The sequence below is a fragment of the Lepidochelys olivacea genome, assembly GCF_965140295.1.
Source record: "Lepidochelys olivacea isolate rLepOli2 genome assembly, chromosome: 7".
NCBI classification, from domain to species: domain Eukaryota; kingdom Metazoa; phylum Chordata; order Testudines; family Cheloniidae; genus Lepidochelys; species Lepidochelys olivacea.
In genome coordinates, this window is record NC_140417.1 from 68,821,280 (window position 1) to 68,842,528 (window position 21,249).

The following is a 21,249-nucleotide window of genomic DNA, read 5'->3' on the forward strand; positions in this document are numbered from 1 at the left end:
AATGGAATGTACAAAATGTCAATTGCTTCCCAAGTAAAAATAAGCTATGACAAGACTACCTTCCAAAGGTTTTTGCTGGTGATTAAATCTTCAACTCATGTGAGTCTCTTGCAGTTATTTCTGATGAGTTCACTGATGAGCAAGACAACTATGTACTGCATGGTCTGTTTGATTTTATTTCTGACAAGGTTGGAGATGTATAGACAGGAAAGCTAACAACAGTGTTTGCAGACTGCATTCACTTGGATGCTGTTAACTACACTATAATTTCTCCAACGATAATTAAAACCATTTCAAAATACCGTGCAGACTTTGACAAAGTATCTGCTTTCATAAGCAACAATGCAACTTACATGACAAAATCTTTCAAGTCTGTTATGCAAGGTCTAATGCCAAATACTGTCCAAATTAGATGTAATGCATATATAATTTCTCTTGTCAGTGAGCTGTGGAGATGCGAGCTTGGTAAAGTTGGTAAACTGGTCAGCTACATTAAAACGATCTTTAAACGCTGCCCTAGCCTCAAACTTTGATATAGGCAGAACACTGCAAATGTGACTGAAATGTCTGAAATAGGGGAACAAAAAAATTGCACTTCTCCCAGAGTCATTACTCATTGGAATTCCTGGTTTTGGGCTGTACAATACTATGCAGCTCAACAGAAGTATTACTCTGAGTTTGTCTCAGAAGAGCTCACACTGACACCGAAAACGCAGATTTTAACAGACCTTTCAACCCTTCTAAATGATGCTCAGCTGAGTGAGGAAGTTCAGTTCCTTGCCAAGAATGCCACAGGACTGATGGACTTAATCACTTGGTTTCCACATGTCACAATCCACCAAGCGTACAACAAAGTAATGGATGTACTGTTCTGGACTGACAGTCAAACGAAAATCACTCTGACAATGCTGAGTTAAATGCCAGTGCTCAGCAGGTGTTTTCTTGCATGGCAAAGAAGCTTCAACAATATTACTGATATGGGGAAGAGTCAAGCGATACAGAAAAAATGGCTCAAAAGTTTCAACAGCCTGGAGCAGGCTTCCCAAAAGCGGTGCATATTTTTGACCCTACACAAATGCACATGCTGATGGTGAACTTGATCTTCAGTGGAAGGCAGAAGACCCCCACCTCACAAGGCTAGCTCGGCACTATCTGACAATTCCAGTAAACTCCATGGATGGAGAAAGAGCTGCATCTAAACACGGACAGGTGTTCTCAGCACAGAGACAGAATGAAGAAAGACACAGTTTCAGGATACTCCATGCTCCCATTCAATTAATGACATTTGAAACCAGAACTTTTTTTCACAGCTTTTGTTAACTTAAGGGCTTTACATATTTATATTTTGCCATTTTAAATACATATTCATGCTTTGTTTCAATGCTGTGAAATGTAAGATTTCAATATCTGAAACCGTGAAATTCAAGATTTTTTAAATGCTATGATCGTGAAATTTACTAAAATGGTCTGTGAATTTGGTAGGGCCACTCTGATAACTTTTAGCCCAGTGGTTAGTGTATTCACCTGTGCTGTCGGAGATCACCAGTTCATGTCTCCCCTCCACTGGAAAAGGAAAAGGGATTTGAAATGGCATCTGCCACCTCCCAGTGAGTGTTTTAGCCACTGAGCCAGAGGATATTCTGATGGGGTGGGGGCTTTCTCCTGTTAAAGTTGTTCAACTGTGGATACAGAATCACTGGGCCAGAAAGAGAAAGCATGAATGACACTATAGCCTGATGGATAGAGCTCTCACTTTAGAGTGGGAGATCCAGGGGCCAGTCCCACTGCTCCAGTAACTTTTTAACATTCTTTATCCACAGTGAAGAGCTTTAACAGGAGAGACTGTGAGAGAGCCACAGTGGAATGTCCCATAGCTCACTTGGTTCGACGATCTCCTGAAAGGTGGCAGTTCCTAGTTCAAATCTCTTTTCCCACGTCCCAGGTGAGTACCCTAACCACTGGGCTTAATCCTGGGAAGTCTGCCGCCACCAGTTTCTTACAGCATAGGCACCTAATGCCAGGAGATGTTTACAGCTGAAACATATTAAATACAATGAAAGAACTTGCACACATGCTGATAAGCTTATCAGAATTCATCCCAACTCTCACATGGGCTCAGGCAAGAGCAGTCTTTCAATACTCACCCTAGGGGCTTCCTTGTGGTTACAATTTCATCAGAGCTTCAGCTTAGGACATGCACCTACTGTTATGAGTCTTCCAATCCTTCCCTAAGGATTGGGGCCCTCTGTGGACTAGGGTCCTGTCCGTTTGCTGGATCATGAAGGAGGAACTAAACCCCACGGTATTTATCCAAAAATCCTTTATTTGTCTGTTGACCCCTGGAAAATTGTTTGAGCTAGTATATCCATTTCTTCCCAGAAAATTGGCATTAAAGGGTGGATAACGGATGAAGTATATTAGCCTCTCCCCCACCCCCAGTAGAGGAGGTACATAAAATACCACAATAACATATACACAATTACATGTTTAATACAATGAACCCCACAGACGTTAACCCTAATTCAGTAAGGTTCAACTTAATTCAGTAAAGTTTATCTTAATTCCATAAGGTTTGTTCATCTTATTACAGCTTCTCACCAATCCGTCACAATGATATTACTGTGTGAAATGTCTTTCCTAAACATCTGCAGTCAAGAGTTTTAACTTGACTTTAGGGCTGGAAAATAGTGGGGGGAAGGGCAGAGGGATAGCTCAATGGTTTGAGCATTGGCCTGCTAAACCTAGGGTAGTGAGTTCAATCCTTGAGGGGCCCATTCGGGATCTGGGCCAAAACTTGGGGATTGGTCCTGCTTTGAGCAGGGGGTTGGACTAGATGGCCTCCTGAGGTCCCTTCCAACCCTGATATTCTATGAAAGGCATCTAATAAATGCCTGGAGACAGCTGTCTGCATTACAGATGGGGGGCCCATATCAACTAGACTGTCCCTATATTAATCAAGAAATCAAAGAAAGAATTTAATCTCTGCAAATTTAGGTAACATTGTAAGTGGGTTCCCAGTAGAAACTGACCTGAAGTCCCATTCAAGAATGGTTTTGTAACACTGCTGGAAACGATGTTTTCAGCACCAATTAAGGAAAACCATTGCTGACAAAAGTCATCAGCAACGGATCAATTTCCCAGTGTTCAGAGGGCCTTAAAGTATTTTGAGACTGGGTGTAATGGGGTGATGTAGCCCATTGTGTGCCAGAGCCAGCCAACCCTAGTTACTAAACAGACACACCTGAGCAAGGGTCAAGTGATTCCCCTAGAAGAGTGCAGGAAGCTGCAGAGATGGGTGGAGGAATGCTCAGAAAGCAGAAGCCTGAGAAACTGTAGCTGGTGTGAGGAAGCTGCTGTAGGGAGCAAGACTGTCTCTTGCAGGGAAATATTGAACTGTGACCCAGCTTTAGGAAGGAGGACTGGGGACTTCCTATCTAAGAGAAGAGGGACATTGAACAAGAGTTGGAGGGCCAAACTCCTGGTTGAAGAAATAGAAAGAGGCATTGAATTGGGACAAAACTCCAGGAAAGTGGGCTGGGGACTCCCTACCTCAGAGGAGAAAGACACTGAACTGGGGTTGGGGCCTGAAGGGCGCATGTAGGTCAGGACTAAATAAATTGGACCCCAGAAAGGGAGTGTTTTAATTGCCTTTGGACTGTGTGTGCAGGGCTTATTTAAGAAGTCCCTTGAAGGGGAAAGTGAGGCAGACTCCTGTACAGTGACCTCAGGCTAGGATGGGGCACTTGGGTGGTGATCAGCTCAGTTCAGTGATCAGCTGTCACCTTGACAACTGGAATAATGGACATTTTAAAAATAATTCAGATCATGACTGGCTCATTAAAACATACTGCAAAGTCCTTCACAAGAGGAGAGCTTTCATACAATTAATCCCAGATGAGAAGTCTCCCTCAGATTTGTGAGATTTGGCAGTTTTGCCTAATTGAGCGGAGAGCTAAAAGTAGTTTAAACAAAAAGTAAAGTAAACAGAAAACTTGCTTGAACTAATATTTGCCCACAGAGAAAAGTGCTTGGGGACAGGAAGGTGGCATGATTTTTTTTTCATTAGAAGGATATCGTTGATTAAATTCCTGGGCCAGATCTTCACCTGCCATACATCAGCGTAACTCCATTAATTTCCCACAGGTGAGGATCTGGCCCATTCCCTCTGTTAATAATATCTTAGATTAAATAAACTGAATTACTATAAAGTTTGAACCTGGATCAGGATCTGAACTTTTCCCAGAATTCATGATGGTCTTTTTCTTGATCCATCTGTAATTATGACAGCAATCACAACCTCTTATAACACCTACAAATTCAATTGTTTACTTGCTTTTTTTTTGTCTCTTCCTTTTCCCTGAATAAACACATTGGATTGCAAGGATTAAAAAGGATACCAGGTCTTCCAGGAAAGGATGGATCCCCTGGACCAAAAGGAGACAGAGGTGCAGAAGGACCAATGGGAGACAGTGGAGGCAGAGGTAAGCAGTGCACTTACTTTGAGGGAGGGTAAAGAAGAAGCCGAAGAGTGCATATATAGAGGCTATTATAGACTATTTAATGGTTTTCATTTCATAAATGTTCCAGTTGGGCTTTGCTGCTTCTTTCTGAGTGTTGAAGAAATACTCAGAGGTGGGCACTGGGGAAACCAGACAGTCTGGTTTGCAATGGAGGGAAGTGAGCAAGGCTTGAAGGGTTATTCTGATGAACTCAAACGTCTAAGAGTAGCATCCTACAGGAGACAAATACCACAGTGGTGGATACCTGATCCCTGAGTTTGTGGGATGAAGGATGTGCTGCTGGAAGACAAGGAAGAAGTCCTACAAGGGTTCACCAGGAGCAGCTGTACAAATGATTTCAGTTCTTGTTCATGAAATTCGTTCGTGATAGTTGTACCTACTGCCAAAGTCAAGTGGGCTTCTAGTGAGTGCACATGTTCTTCACAACTCTCCTCAGAACTTTGCTAATTAACTTTGTTCTAATTTCCAAGGCTTTATTTTCCTAACTATGTTGTCTTCTGCTTCTAATTTTTAGCTTTTACAGTTGAATTGAAAAGCTAGCATTGCAGCAGGGGCTATTAAGAATTGCACTCAACGGGTAGTTTCCCTTTTACTTTCAGTAGACCTGTGGCCTCAACACCTAAGTTTTAAACTTGTTGAATCTTCTTGAGGAACCAAGAAATCAAAAACAGTTAATTTGGTGTTACACTTGTGATTCATTACTAGTTCTGGAGATCACTTCTCTGGCTTTTTTAAGCTTTTAGAAAACCTTCCATATTTTAATGTGACACAATAAGAATAATACTATTATTTTCTCCTTCAGAATGTGAGCTTTTAAAAACTGAAATAAGGGATTTGCAAGAGCAACTGAAGAGCCTGAAAGCTACTGTCAGCAAAATCTAAAATGGTAAGACAAATGAAGTGCTGTTCATTCCAGTCAGTGAGAGTAATTTGGAGTAATTTAGATGCAGATCTACATCGCTACTTCTTCAGAGTTAAAAAGGATTCATATCTGGTGTCTGATCTGGGCTTCTTGCTATTCATTCATTCTCCAAACTTCTGTGTACTTGTTGGATGTTTTAGTAAAGTAACTCAATTCTACAATATGGGCAGTACAGGTCTAACCCTCCTCTCATGTGTATTGTTAGCCTTGGCAGGTCTCCACTTTCGTGTAATTAGGAAAGTCCCTCTGAGAATAGCTGTGGAATCAAGTGCTAAAAGAATCCCATTCAAAGTATACTTAAGATGAAATAGTGTGGTTTGGGTAGGGGCCATTTTGTGTCTGAAATGTTATTTGATTTGTCCTGTGACCAAAAAGAATAGTGGGAGACAACCACTATCTGACATCAACAGCATGTGTGGCCTCATTCTGCCCCTTGATTTCCCATTTACTTTCTCTGGAACAGAAACAATCCCTTGATTCTTACCTGTAAAAAGGGGTGCAAATACTAATTGAGATAATAGAATGATGACAGGACTTCTCACTGTGCCATATCAAGGACAATGGGCCTGGCCTCATAAAAAGTACTGCAGTAATGTTCCCAAACACCATACCTTACAATAGTGATATGGCAATATTTTAAGCTAGCAGTGGTTAATTGTATTCAAACTCTGGTACTGTGTACAATTCCCACTCTGCTCTCTAGGATAATAAAAACTTCCTCAGCTATGCCTTCATTGCTAACTGAAGTAACAATAATAAAGTATAAACCTCAACCTAAGTTTTTCCTGGTTGTGATAGGGTCTTCCTGAGACCTTTTGCCTCTGTCCATAGTTTTCTCTGTACCAGTAACATATTCTTCCCCTTTTAAACTTCTAGGTTAGTGTACATAAGTCTCAGCTGGTCTGACAGAATGAATCAACAAAAATAACTGCCTCTTGCTCCAGGGTCCTAGAACCTGTTATTCTAACATAAAGAATAGTGTGTGAAAAAATAAACTTAGATGTACTGTGCTTCTGTGTTTTTTCTAGCTTGGTTTTTCATAAATGGAAGTAGTGCCATGAAAAAACATTCAAAACCAATGGCTCTGAAGGTGACTTTGAGACCTCAAAAGCCACATGTTCCCAAGCTGGTGGCCTGCTTGCTTCTCCAAGGAGTTCTGCAGAGAACAGCGCCATACAACAAATAGTAGTTCGTCATAACAAAAAAGCATTTATTGGAATAAACGATATACAAACAGGAGGTACATTTCAGTATCTAAGTGATGAAGCAATAGGATACTCAAACTGGGTGAAGCAATCTAAGTGGTGAAGCAATAGGATACTCAAACTGGGCTGCAGGAGAACCAAATAATCATTTTGGAGTGGAAGACTCTGTAGAAATGTATGCAGATGTCAAATGGAATGACAAAACCTGTAATGAAAAACGGTTAATAATATGTGAATTTTAATCTCCCTGTCCTTGTGGTTTACGTTAAAATCAGTTAGTGCAAGTGGGCATGCAACTTTAATAATTATATAACCTTGTTGATTTACAATAGCCTCGCATTTTGCATACTGTGCTGCATTAGCGATGTAAAAGTATAGATGTGCTCAATTTTGATGAAATCTGTGTCCTGAGCTGGCTAAAACTGAAGAATAGTACAAGTGCTGTGAGAAATTGAGACCTACACAGTTTCCGACTTAAATAAAAACAACTATCACGAGGAACTGACGGAGAATACAGATCACGGGTGTATCTTATGTCAAAGGCCAAAAGAGGACCATTCTGTGCCACACAGTTCCAGCAGAGAAGGGCTAGTCTACACTGGCAATGCTAAAGTGCTGCCACGGCTGTGCTTTAAGGTGGCTCGTGTAGTCAGGGCAGAGCTCTCTCCCAGTGCTCTAAATAAAGCACCTCTGCGAGAGGCATAGGTACCACTACACGGTGCTTTACAGCGCTGAAACTTGCTGCACTCCAGGGGGTGTTTTTCGCACCCTTGAGTGAGCAAGTTGCAGCACTGTAAAGCGCCAGTGTAGACAAGCCCAAGTGTAAGAATGGAAACGCTAGATTTCCATTAATCTCTGTTTAAAGCCATTTACAGGTCTACAGTATGCCTATTTATAGCCTTGTTCTCAGGTTATTGAAATGGGGGGAATTCTGGAAGTTTGTGGGTCATATGTCCCTTGATAGCCCACGGGAGTTTGGGCACATTGTGGATTTAAGTCCCATTATACAAATGCCATGGCACTTTACAGACAGACAAAATTCCTGCCCCAAGATTTTACAATCTAAATAGAGACAAGACAGAGAAGACAAAATTGGAGGAGGAGATAAGGGAAATGGGAGACAGACAAAGGCCAGTAATACAAGATAACATACTGCTTGGTGGTTTGACAGACTTTTGGTGGATTAATGCTTCTTGTTTCATTTTTTTATTCACTTTTGTTTAGGCTAGCACCTAATGTTGATCATACAGTGTCAAGGGAAAGCTTCACTGCTCATAGGGACCCTGGTGTGATAATACCACTGATTATAGAGGGGTCAGAAAGAATTTCTAGAAATATGCTAAGTTGCCATAACATGAATAGTACTTGAAATAAAGGGACTCCAGTCCATTTACCCAGAATTTCCAGAAGGAAATCTATTCTATCTAAAGCAGCTTTCAACGATGCCTTGAAGCCTTACTTTCCTGGTGGTTGGTAAAGCACCTTATCTCTGTGTTTGTCCCGCTCTGAGATACGATGAACTTGTTTCAAGATCTTCATGGACTCAGCTATGTTACTGTGGATACGTAGTTACTATGGTCCCATGAAGTGAAGATCTTTGCTTCCTCATTTTAGTGATGTCATCTCATTTATTCAAAAACAACTTTATTAATAAAAAAAAGAGTCCTAGATGAACATTCCCTTACCTAGTTTAACCTCTCTATCCATAGCTCAGGCAGGTCCATCTGATTCCCCATCTCTGAGTTGGCTCTTTCTGAGTCATCTCTTTTCTGAGCATGGCTCTTTTCATTGCCACACTGAATAGCATGGCTGGCCACTCACTTAACGCCCTCCTTTTTCTGCCGGCTAGCCTTTACAAGGATTTAGACATTAGGCTGAGCCTTAAAATGGGTAAAACATCATAGCCTGGCTTATGCCAGATAGATCACTTCTGCCCCCCCGTTGATGGCCCAGCCATTGTTATCTTAATTCCTTTGAAGGCGTGTATCATGCCTTTCCTGTTTGGTCCTTTAACAGTCCCTTTTGATTTACCTATGCATTCCATCAGGAATCAATACAAAACTGAACAGGGAAACCAAGTCATGTACACTAGTAATAAAAAATACGAGGCATTTTCTATTTAAAAACCAAGCATGCACGTACATAAACACCTATACACCCTAAAAATTCCTTACCCTCGAAATACAGTCATCTTTGCACACAGTTAAGTCAATTAATTTAGCCAGCCTTAAATCGAAGCAGCAGCATGTGTCCTATCCCACGGTTGTTGACAGATTCGAAAAGGTAACAAAAGGCAATGGGATGAGCCAGAAAATCATCGAGACAAAGCTCATTGATCTGAATGACCATCACCGGTCTGGTTGCTATGTTTTTCAAAACTAATACGATATAGAAACATTAATAAATAAATGCAAAATAAGCTGTCCCTGACAGAAACACGGTGTCAGCCATAATATGGGAAAGAGAAATCAAAAGTTGTTTTCCTTCTTGATAATATCAGTGAGTACATTCTTTCTGCAAAGATCTGCAGCCAAGAAATGTAACTTGACTTTAGGACTGGATTATAGAGAGAGCATCTAATGTCTACTTGGAGACACATGACTGCATTATGGATGGGTGGCTCACGTCAACTAAACTATCTCCACATTATTGTATGCAGCATAGTTGTAGCTGTATCAGCCCTGGGATATTAGAGACACAGCTTGGCTCTCTCACCAACAGAAGTTGGTCCAATATAAGATATTTCCTCACCCACCTTGTTTCTCTAATATTCCCACATTACTCAGAAATCTAAGAGAGAATTTAATCTTTGAAAAATTAGATAACATTACATGATGGCTTCCTAGTAGAAACTAACTTTGAAGTCCCATTCAAGATCATTTTAACACTGCCAAAATAGCTTTCTCCCATCTACGCTGTCATTAAAACTGTTTTTAGCACCAGTTCAGGGAACCCATTGCTAAAAATGGTTGTCAGCAGCAAGTCAGTTTCCTAGGTAATCCAAAACACAGCCATGAGAATTCAAAAGGGAAACTGACAAGCAAAAGACAGATACTGCCATCCTTACTTGCTTGTGGAAGAAGATATTACACAGAGGGAGCAGGTATGGAAGACTCCACCCTGACATAAAGAGAAAATGACTAGCCTATTTTCATTTTCTAAGCTGAGTGAAGTGCAAAATGAAATTAAATTTTAGTTTTTAATTTGGTAATTTATGGAGATAATTAACTTTTTTCACATGTAAGATTTATTTGTTAACCTTACCTATTTAATTTAGATACACAATTCCATCTTCTGCAAAGCCATCAGCATTTTCTTTGTAGGCAGATGGATTTCAGTGAGATTTTGTTTCTCTTCTTTTCTTCAAAACTACCATTGGTGCTTTGTCAACCAAACTTACCAAGTCTCATTCATTTGTGGAAAGACTCCCGCATCCAGGACTCTTTTTAAAATGGAACTAAAACCCTTATGTCAGGGTTCCTTCCCCACTCTGAACTCTAGGGTACAGATGTGGGGACCTGAATGAAAACCCCCTAAGCTTATTTTTACCAGCTTAGGTTAAAACTTCCCCAAGGTACAAACTATTTTCCTTTTTCCCTTGCACTTTATTGCTGCCACCACCAAGCGTCTAACAGATATATAACTGGGAAAGAGTTGCTTGAAAATGTCTTTCCCCCCAAAATCCTCCCCAAACCCTACACCCCCTTTCCTGGGGAAGGCTTGATAAAAATCCTCACCGATTTGCATAGGTGAACACAGACCCAAACCCTTGGATCTTAAGCACAATGAAAAAGCAATCAGGTCCTTAAAAGAAGAATTTTAATTGAAGAAAAAGTAAAAGAATCACCTCTGTAAAATCAGGATGGTAAATACCTTACAGGGTAATCAGATTCAAAACACATAGAATCCCTTTAGGCAAAACCTTAAGTTACAAAAAGACACAAAAACAGGAATCTACATTCCATTCAGCAGAGCTTATTTTTTCAGCCATTTAAACAAAACAGAATCTAATGCATATCTAGCTAGATTACTTACTAAGTTCTAAGACTCCATTCCTGTTCTGTTCCCGGCAAAAGCATCACACAGACAGAGAGAACCCTTTGTTTCTTCCCCCCCCCCCCATCTCCAGCTTTGAAAGTATCTTGTCTCCTCATTAGTCATTTTGGTCAGGTGCCAGCGAGGTTATCCTAGCTTCTTAACCCTTTACAGGTGAAAGGGTTTTTTCTCTGGCCAGGAGGGATTTTAAAGGTGTTTACCCTTCCCTTTAGATTTATGACACCTTGTGATGAAGGGTTTTGAAGTGTGTTTTAGTTTGATTTCAGTCATTCCAGTTACCAAGGTGACAACCAAAAATCAAGGGAGTTTAAGTGTTGGTTGTGTTTAGGATTCCAACACAAAATAACCACGTTCAAATAAATTTAAAATCCTGTTTCCAATTAAATTAAAAATAGAATTCTTCAGCACTATTTGTTCATATTAAGTTTTTCAAATCCCTTCCCACCTTTTATAATTGATCTTTTTAATGTCGTTTCTCAGGCCTTTCAAGTTTCTTCTATCGGCAGACTCTGTCATGCCATCTCCTCCCTTTCCCTTGCTAAGCCCACCTCCTCCTTTCTAACCATAACTCTACCTCTTCAAGCCTGAGGGTCTTTTCCCTTTTGTTTGTCTCTACAGCCTTACTGGCCCTGTCTACCAGAAGGAATAATGGGCTATTCACTTGCTAACCAAAGCAATTTAGGCCTATTTAGTTTGTTAGCTGCAGCTATTAATGTTAACAATGACCAAAGAATTAAGAAATAGTGCAACAATATGCAATGGAGAGGAAAGTAAGGCATCCTATGATGACTTTCAAACCCTACGCTGCAAATCTGGGTGCTAACTGGGGAGGTATGATAGGCCATTGTCGAAGCCTGTGACATTCTTGTTACTTCCCCTGTTGATGGGGAAGAGGAGAAGAAATAGCCGGGTTATTACCTATTTTATGCTTTAATGTTGGATTCCTGATAAAATAAATAGCAATTTTCCAATAACTATTTCAATAAATCCTCTTTTTTTCCGTAATAGGCCATTTTAACATATCCAATTATTGTATTCAGATAGTCTCTCCTAGTCATAAAATACTGTACAGTAGGCCAATTTCATCAAAATTTAAAATGAAATACTTGCAAAAATGCATGCATCTCTGCTGAGGTCTCATATGAGCACTTGATATTGACCTCAGCTATGGACCCATGTATCTAAAGTCAGAAAGTCCTCATGAGTATTATTTTATCAGTCTGAATAGCTCCAGTGTTGAGATAGGTGTGCCATTGATTTCAGTTATCTGATGTGTGGTGGGAAAAGAGGAAAGTTCTATTGTTTTCTGACTTCATAGATGGCCTTGGATATTATTTGAAGTGATTTCTCCTGTGGAGATGTCCCATGATTAATGGAAATTCACTTACAGCAGTTTTCTACATCTGAGGAGGAGATCCCAGAAAGGATCCTCTATTTCTAGTAGAGAACTTTCAATAAGAGACAGAGACAGATTACTCTAAAATTGTCTTCAGGGAACTTGTACGTATTGGTTTTCATATAGTGTACTGTCTAATTAGTGCTTCCTTTCTGTTGTTTGGATTGCTAGAAGGCCACTTACTTGACAGCTTAGCTGTCTTAAACATTTCGAATCTAGTGGAAAGAAAGCAAGAGCTTTGTTTCTATTATAAAAAAAATTAATATGAACAAGTAATAGTATAAAATATGGGACTTTATGATTGGATTGCAAGTCAACCAAGAGTTTGTGTAGGTTTTTTTTAACACAAATGGTTAACTCAGCTTTAACATGGGGGGAAAGGTAGTGTTGTATATCATTTATAACATGGGACTGGGAGTTAGGGGACCTAGATTCTAATCTTGACTTCTGCCAGTGGCTTGTGAACAAATAACTTAACCTCGCTTTGTCTAAATTTCCCCATCTGTAAAATTGGGACAATACTTTCCCTCCTTTGTAAATAATGTAACTAGTTTTGGATGAGAAGCTCCATTAAGTACAAAATATTATTAGTAAATTAATCTGAAGAACCTGACTAAACTCTTCCCCTCCAAAAAGCCATGTAAATTAGAGTTAAACTGCTACTTAGTCCTTGACTCATGCCATCATTGCTACATAGTTCGAAATGCCATGTTGAAGGTTACAATGTACAGAATGTACCATACAGCTTTTTAACAACAAAAACTTTGCTAATTCCCAATGAATTCTACAGATGTCAGAGTGTAGAGGCAAATTTTGCAGGGAAGAAACACTGTATCTTTGGAAGCAGCAAAAGATGGCAATGTAGAGCTGGTCAGTGCTTTGCAAGTCCATCCCTTGAAGATGGGCTGTGGGTGCTTGAGGCAAGATGTCTCGTTACATAGTGTTGACTCTCCTCTTTTACCTCAATCATGTTAAAAGAAGCTAAAAGAACTTTCTTAATATTAATTTTCTGTGTGAACAATTGCTTTGTTTGCCACAGGAAAGTTATGTCAATCTCAAGAGGAAGAGAGAGAGAGGGTTCAAACACAATCAGAGGGAATGTGTCCCCCATGCAATCTCTCCACTGGAATGTGGTCCATGCTGTGATAACACGTGCAAGGCTGCTGCCAGAGTAGCTCCAGGTCATCTGATTGCAGGAGAATGAGGATTTGTGGCTTTTCAAGCATGCTCTGCGTCCAAGCCAAAGAACAAAAATACAATGACTTCTCCACTCCAGGAGCTGCTGTAATATGAATAAAAAAGGAGCCCCCCCCGCCACCCCCAGAAGGTGCAAATAGGGTCTCATGGCAGATGTTTTGTTAATTTCAAATTAAAATCAAGGGGCCAAAATTTTTACAATTCATAGATTCATAGATATTGAGGTCAGAAGGGACCATTATGATCATCTAGTCTGACCTCCTGCACAATGCAGGCCACAGAATCTCACCCACCCACTCCTGCGATAAACCTCTCACCAATGTCTGAGCTACTGAAGTCCTCAAATCGACACTAATGGGAGAAGGAAAGAATCCAGAATTCACAGTTAAATAACAGGGGGAATTTAGAACATAAGAACAGTCATACTGGGTCAGACCAAAGGTCCATCTTTCCCAGTATCATGTCTTCTGACAGTGGCCAATGCCAGGTGCGCCAGAGGGAATCAAGAGGTAATCATCAAGTGATCCATTTCCTGTTGCTCATTCCCAGCTTCTAGCAAAGGCTGCATAACAGTTGTTTGGGCAAATAAACCCATTTAACCATTGAATTTATTTTGGAAAAGGGATCACCTAGATGGATGCACAATGAAATGCAGGAACAGTGTAATCATGTCATTGTAACTCTCACCTTCCCTCGTTTTTGCCCCCTGCTGTTTGTAGCTCTTAGCCATTGTATCATGTCTAAAATTAGAGCCCAATCCTACAATTTCATCTGCACTGGCAAACCTTTGCACTGGCCTGAAGCCCTTCCACAGATCTAGCTGCAGGATCTGGCTCTTAGATTTGCATATTCCTTGAGTCAGTGACAGTCTGTAAAGTCCCTTACACTACATTAACAATTAACTTTGTGCTGATGATAACCGGCAAGAACATGCAGTAAATGCTGTGAGAAGAAAAACAAACCATTGTTGGCAGAAAAAGAAAAAAAAATGGTTCTGACTGTTTTCATTTGTTACTGTAGCTTATGGCTTTTATTGTTGTTATTGTTACTATTATTATACTGAGGGTATTTTTTACAGGCAGAAACTTTTGGCTTAGGGTGAAACTCACTCCTCTTGCAGAGATCCAGGGTAAGTCCCTCCACATGAGCCCCGTATAGTTGGTGTGCAGTGGATCAGCCAGTGGAACAAACATACCCCCCTGTGTGTTGTGGAATAGGTCTCCGTAGTAGCCTATGCAGAGCCAGCACCAAAGGCTAGTTTGGGGACAGGCCACGGGAGGGGCAGCAGAGCCATGTCCCCATAGATCCAGTGGCTCTAGCACCAACAAGCTAAAGCAGCTGGTAGCTTTGGCAGCAGCCCCACTCCTGGTTTCTGGGAATGAATTTAATCTCCCCAATCTCTCTCAACCTGTAATATTCCAATTCCATTTTTGCCACCTCAAAAGAACTGGTTTTGTGTGTCTGGAAGAGCTTTAGCAGATTTATGTTTAATAGACATTTCAAAATGGGGCAGAACCTCATTCCAACTGGCACTGCAGCAATTTAATTTCAGCCTGCTGTGAGACTAAATGTAAATATCATAGAAATTAGTCTTGTGAGAGTAGCATTATTTGACTCTAACGTATATGGGGTTTGTATTTACCCTGTTTAATTCTGCCCATATGGTTTTAGCTAATGGTATAATTTTTTTGCTACTTGTTTTCTAATAACTGGCAAAATTAGGACTTGTTTTCAACTGGCATCTCAACCTCAGACTCGCTGAAGAAAAGACAATGGAATTATATAGAGAAAATAAATAAACAAAAAAAAACCAGAGTCAATATATGTGCACTTTGTACCGTTAGCTACAAATTATACAACCCTCTTTTTCAAAGCTTGCCAAATATTCAGGGGGTCAGACTAGCATATGTGCTTGGGTTCTGTACTGTAATTTTCTTAGGCCAGGTCAGTTCCTCTTTCCATTTGTTTTGTTATTGATGCAAATTCTCTTATTTGTCCTCTGGATAGCATTGTTAACAAATTCATGCATGCACCTTATTTTCTATGGGTGCATTAGTTTACTCAAGATTATCACAAAAATGTGAAGTATTCTATGATTATTGGATGTAGGATGACGAAGTCAAAGCAATTCAATTGAAAAGATTTCTCATGAGCGGAAAAATGATTTTGTGTTTAAATAACCATGGAGGATTGAGATCTAGGGAAGTATTCTGAGAGCCATCATAGTTGTTATGTGTCAATGTGGGTATGATGTTTAAAAAACAAGATTTTTAAAAGCAGGAACCTAATGTGATGCTTCTAAATTCACATTTAGGCATTTAAATAGGTGACTTGATTTTTTTTTAAAAGTCCTGAGCATTTAACAGCACTCTCAGTGAGAAAAACTGTGGCCAAACTTCTCAAAGCCATGGATGGTTTTGGATGCCTTGAGTTTTAGGTACCCAACCTGAGACACCTTAATAAAGGACCTTGTTTTTCAGCAAGTGCTGAGTATCCCACTGCCTGAAAATCAGGCCATTTTAAGGTGTCTCAAGTTGGGCACACAAAATCACACATCAGTTTTGAAAATCTTGGATGCCCAGCACTTCTGAAAATGATGTCACTGATTTAGCAGCCTACTGATTTAGCAGGTTACTGTGGCTGAAAATCTTGACTTGAGCCTTTGATAAAACAGAGAAAATACTCACAGAGGTGTCTTGAGGATTAATTCTTTATTGCTTGTAAAGCACCTAGAAGATGCTTGGTTGGAAAGCATTGTAGAAGTACAGTTCAGTCTATCACTATTGGGTGATAACATGATGTATTTACAATAACTAAATGGTTCAGCACTGACCATTTTTGACAAGCAGGGCTGTAAATCAGCCAAATAATTAAAAAAATGTTAATTTTGGTTTCTCTGGGGGACATGAGGAAATTGTGTGTGAATTTTACAAAAAGCCAAGTCTCACCAGTGTTCTCCTTGCTCTGCTAGGCAGGACAGAGTGACTTCTACAAGAGACGTCTGGGGGAAGTATTTTGGTCTGTGTCACTGCAGACTCCTTATGGAGTAGAGTGAGTAGATAGTAATGGGGAAACCTCTAAGGAGTCTGAAGATGGGTGTGGTTCAGAGAAGCATACAAATGTTAGGATGCTTTTCCAAGCAGTCCGCACCTCTTGGGTCTGCAGAGTGGCACTTCTCCCCATAAGCATCAGCACATGGGGATGGCATTCTTATACTAGTGTGAAACTTCCGATTGTGGCCCTGTCCAGAACTAATAAAGCCCTATCCAAATGTTTCAGAACTTTAATAAAGCTATTTTTTCCTATTTGATTCCAGAAATGGCTGAAGGGTCCAGAGAATTTTTGTATCTTCTCAACCAACTGGGACATCCCCAGAAATGAGGAGGGCATTGCTTCTTGAAAATATGCAGTGGGAAATTGCTTGCATAGTGTCCATTTGTTTAAGGCAAAAATGCATGGTAAGAGAAGAGCTCTGATGTATACCATTTATTGAATAGAAGGCTATTTGAGCTCAGTTATTGCAGAGATTATTTAGATCTTTTCCTTTCTGTGTAAATTTTAGATGTTGGCTTTACTGTTTGTGATGGGTGTACCCCCTGCACTGACCCTAAGAGGGCTGAATTAGGCCAGGTGAGCCCAATCAGCCAGTTAAGCAGCCAATGAGGGAGATAACTGGGAGGAAGCTGACCTGTGAAGGAAGAGGAGGGGCCTTTATAAACTCCCAGAGCTCAGAGCAAAAAGGGGCTCAAGGAAAGGCAGCAAGGCGCAGGAAGGAATAGGTCTTGGCTGCTGTGTAGAGGGTCCCTGAGCCAGAACCCGGAGTAGAGGGTGGGCCCAGGTTCCCAGGCCAGCCACTGAAGGAATGGCACCTGGGGCAGTGAATGGGAGGAGTTCCTGAGACTGCTGGTGAGCAGGAACTTTGATTCACATCTCCCCCAGAAGGGGAAACCACAGAGTGACCTGGACGGAGGGCCAAGTCATGAAGAGGGCACTGCAGTTCCTGGAGCAAGAGAAGAGCCACAGAGGAAAAAGAGATGGAAGGGTGTCAAGGTTCCTCCCCCACTCTGAACTCTAGGGTACAGATGTGGGGACCTGCATGAAAAACCTCCTAAGCTTATCTTTACCAGCTTAGGTCAAAACTTCCCCAAGGTACAAAATATTCCACCCTTTGTCCTTGCCGCTACCACCACCAAACTAATACTGGTTACTGGGGAAGAGCTGTTTGGACGCGTCTTTCCCCCCAAAATACTTCCCAAAACCTTGTACACCACTTCCTGGACAAGGTTTGGTAAAAAGCCTCACCAATTTGCCTAGGTGACTACAGACCCAGACCCTTGGATCTTAAGAACAATGAACAATCCTCCCAACACTTGCACCCCCCCTTTCCTGGGAAATGTTGGATAAAAAGCCTCACCTATTTGCATAGGTGACCACAGACCCAAACCCTTGGATCTGAGAACAATGAAAAAGCATTCAGTTTTCTTACAAGAAGACTTTTAATAAAAATAGAAGTAAATAGAAATAAAGAAATCCCCCCTGTAAAATCAGGATGGTAGATATCTTACAGGGTAATTAGATTCAAAAACATAGAGAACCCCTCTAGGCAAAACCTTAAGTTACAAAAAAGATACACAGACAGAATTAGTTATTCTATTCAGCACAATTCTTTTCTCAGCCATTTAAAGAAATCATAATCTAACACATGCCTAGCTAGATTACTTACTAAAAGTTCTAAGACTCCATTCCTGGTCTATCCCTGGCAGAAAACCCAGTATATAGACAGACACACAGACCCTTTGTTTCTCTCCCTCCTCCCAGCTTTTGAAAGTATCTTGTCTCCTCATTGGTCATTTTGGTCAGGTGCCAGCGAGGTTACCTTCAGCTTCTTAACCCTTTACAGGTGAGAGGAGCTTTCCCCTGGCCAGGAGGGATTTCAAAGGGGTTTACCCTTCCCTTTATATTTATGACAAAGGGGCATTGGCTGTGCAGAGCTAATCCCCAGAACAGTCAGGAGTAGAGGCCCCCTGTCACACTGATAAATTTAGTGAGATCCAGGTTATGCCCTGTATGACCCTGATCCACAGCCTGTCAATTTCCTTGGCCTTTTGATCATGCCTGGCATGTGCAGTTTGCACAGGCTTAAACTGTGAGCTATAAATTACACACACTTTTTCCAAGATGCCAAATATTTGAGAGGTCATATTACTGTATGTGCTTGGATTCTGTCCTGCAGTCTCTTAGGGCAGATCAGTTCCTCCTTCCATTTGTTCTGCATTTGTGGGAAATCCCTTTCTTGTACCTGGTCTTCCCTTTCACCAGCGTTTCAAGATAAACTAAAATGTTGAAATGTTCTGTAGCAAAATTAAACTGCTGTTTACTGGAATGCGATATGGGTGAGAAACCGGATGTCATGTTACTCAATGCATACCATATAAATGGAGAGTTGAACTCTTATTAAAGCATTCCTGTAATGCTTCTGTAGAGCACCAGAAATTATAGAGTAAGTGACTGGATATCATCAATGCTATAACTTTTAATTCAGTCCTTTAATGATTAAGTTGCATTCAGCATGTAGCAAAATTTATATTTTGAGTTTATTTTAAAATATTATTTATGGAATATGATGTGACTCTCTGAATACTTCTACACAGGTTGAAATTTAATATAGCAGGTGGCATTGTATTAAATGAATTTGAGTAATGCATCTCTTGCTTATTAAACAGATGATGTACTTCTAGGTTTGATTTTAACCATTTCAGAGAAGCCTGTCAGTGCTTAGCTAACCCTTTTCACGCCTGGGTGCAATGTATGTACAATAGAAGCAAGTTCTGGTATGTTTGTTAATTTCTTGGCTGCCAATTACTAAAATACACCGCGTTTGTCAGCTGACTTTTAGTGCAGTGCCTTTCTGAACAAATCAAACCTTTGATCTCGTCTGATGTTTTTCTGTAACTTGGTATTTTGCAAAAAGGGAGAAATCCAGTATGTTAACCATCAATCCCTGGATTTTAAGGCTTCAATTGTCACTTTATGGCCCAGCCTGTTTAAACGGTAGTGGCTCAGCAGGAGATCCTTGAGGCCATTATGTTTTAACAGGCACAATTGATGCAAGATCACAGGGTAACTATGGTCGCTGAGCTACCTTTGAATAGGGTGTAGCATGTGCTCCTTAGGACCCTTTCTGCTGGCTGATGTGGGGGAAAGAGCCATGACTCTTGATGTGGGGGAAAGAGCCATGATTTCCTAAATCCTCCAAAGCAGCCCCGCCCATACCAACATTTGTGTGACCAGGACTGCAGTTGTGTCCTGAATTACAAGGACAGCAATCCTGCCCAGCCTGCGTGCCCACTTCCCCAGCACACACAGTGCACCTGAGCAGGGCTCAACCTAGTTCACTCGCTAGAAAAGCAGTTGCTCTGCTCACTTAAATCTTCCGAATTGTTTCCTGCTCCAGGAAATATATTCTGCACAGGAGAACCTCTCACCCACCTGGAGCCCCAATGGCTGCAGTGGGGAACCACATAGGTGCCCGTCCACATGGGATAAGGAACAGGATCAGGACCAAGTGTTTGCAAACACTTAAATAGTGGATGGCATGATGGGACTTAAATTTAGCTCATTCTGATTTTGCATGGTGAATAATTTAACAAAGGACAAACTTAAAGTTTTATTAAGATCTGTCCAGAATTTAATAAAGTGTTTTCCATGAGCACTGATGCTTTATGTAAAATAATGATGAACCAGGATAACTGAACTCGAATGGAGGCATTGAGCATTTCTTTGTTTAATCAGTTTGCACTACAAAATATAAACTGATTACATGGAGTCAAAATGTTCTTAGAGTAACTCTGTGATTTTTTTTTTCAACAGGGCAGACGTCTGAACAATGCTGCTGCTTCCAACACTGATCACTTTTGCCCTGGGAATATCCCTGCTGAACACATCCACTGCAACTCCAAGCCAGGTTCAAAAATGGGAGCCAAATGCATGTGCAGTAGTTGTATGTGGACCTGCTCAGAATGGATTACCAGGCAGAGATGGAAGAGATGGGAAGGAAGGCCCTAAAGGAGAAAAAGGAAGTCAAGGTATAGAAGTATTTACTTTCTAATGTTATGCTTACTATTCACATGTCTGTCTGGTATTTTTTTCCCAACTGTTTCTCATTAAAAAGATGCTTCCTACAAACCATTTAGCTCTGCAAAACTTGTACAAAAAGATGCAGCTAATCATATGGTATGTAAAACCTGAAGGTCCTTATGTTCCTACTGGTAATTACTGAAGGTTGGGATAGAGCTGACAGTATTGTTCATATTCAACATGAAACCTCTTATTGGATAGGACTGGATGCCTCTGGGGTAGATGAAGTGCTGTAGAACCTTTAATCTCTGGATCATCAATTTGATATCTGGCTTGGGTTGGTAGTGATTGAAAGTTGTTACTGCTAGATGTGGCTTAGAAACAGATTTTTAAAATGCAATTTTCCCCAGTTTTAAAAAAAATCAAAATATAAAAATAAATGTAGACTAGCTCTATGTTGGCTCAAAAAAAAAATCCCTATGAAAATTGTCTAAATTTTCTTTCCCAAAAATATCCAGAAGTTTGAGGACGACAGAGGGTCAAACAAGGGGAAATATGCATGCTGAATGTAAATATTCAATTGGGGCTAGATTCACTTCAGTGAACCCTTGGACTTCAGTGGAACCACTCACATGGGTAAATACTCTTTGGAGTGAGAGAGTTCCCACAGTAAAATAAAGCAGAGAATTTGACTGTGGTATTTCTTTTCAGAGTAGCTTTATTTACCCTGCATATTTAAAATAACTTAGCTACAATAAAAACATTTTCCTTTCTACCTGCCCCTTACCTCAGAGCAAGTCTGTTTAGCAAGAGCTCCATCAAGATATGTTGTAGGGTATTACTCTGTAGTTTGCACAATTACTTAATTCCTAATAT

The 21,249-nt window shown here is 40.5% G+C and overlaps 1 protein-coding gene across 1 annotated transcript in view; it reads left to right on the forward strand.

The window, feature by feature from the left end:
- The window catches only part of SFTPD (surfactant protein D), a 56,186-nt gene that overhangs the window by 21,039 nt on the left and 13,898 nt on the right, over positions 1-21,249 (forward strand). Inside the window, exons 2-5 of the mRNA XM_084634909.1 lie at positions 4,383-4,481; positions 5,323-5,406; positions 16,613-16,754; positions 20,167-20,381. Coding sequence (XP_084491035.1) covers positions 20,183-20,381 — 199 coding nt within the window. The 5' untranslated portion in view covers positions 4,383-4,481; positions 5,323-5,406; positions 16,613-16,754; positions 20,167-20,182. The remainder of the gene's footprint in view (positions 1-4,382; positions 4,482-5,322; positions 5,407-16,612; positions 16,755-20,166; positions 20,382-21,249) is intronic.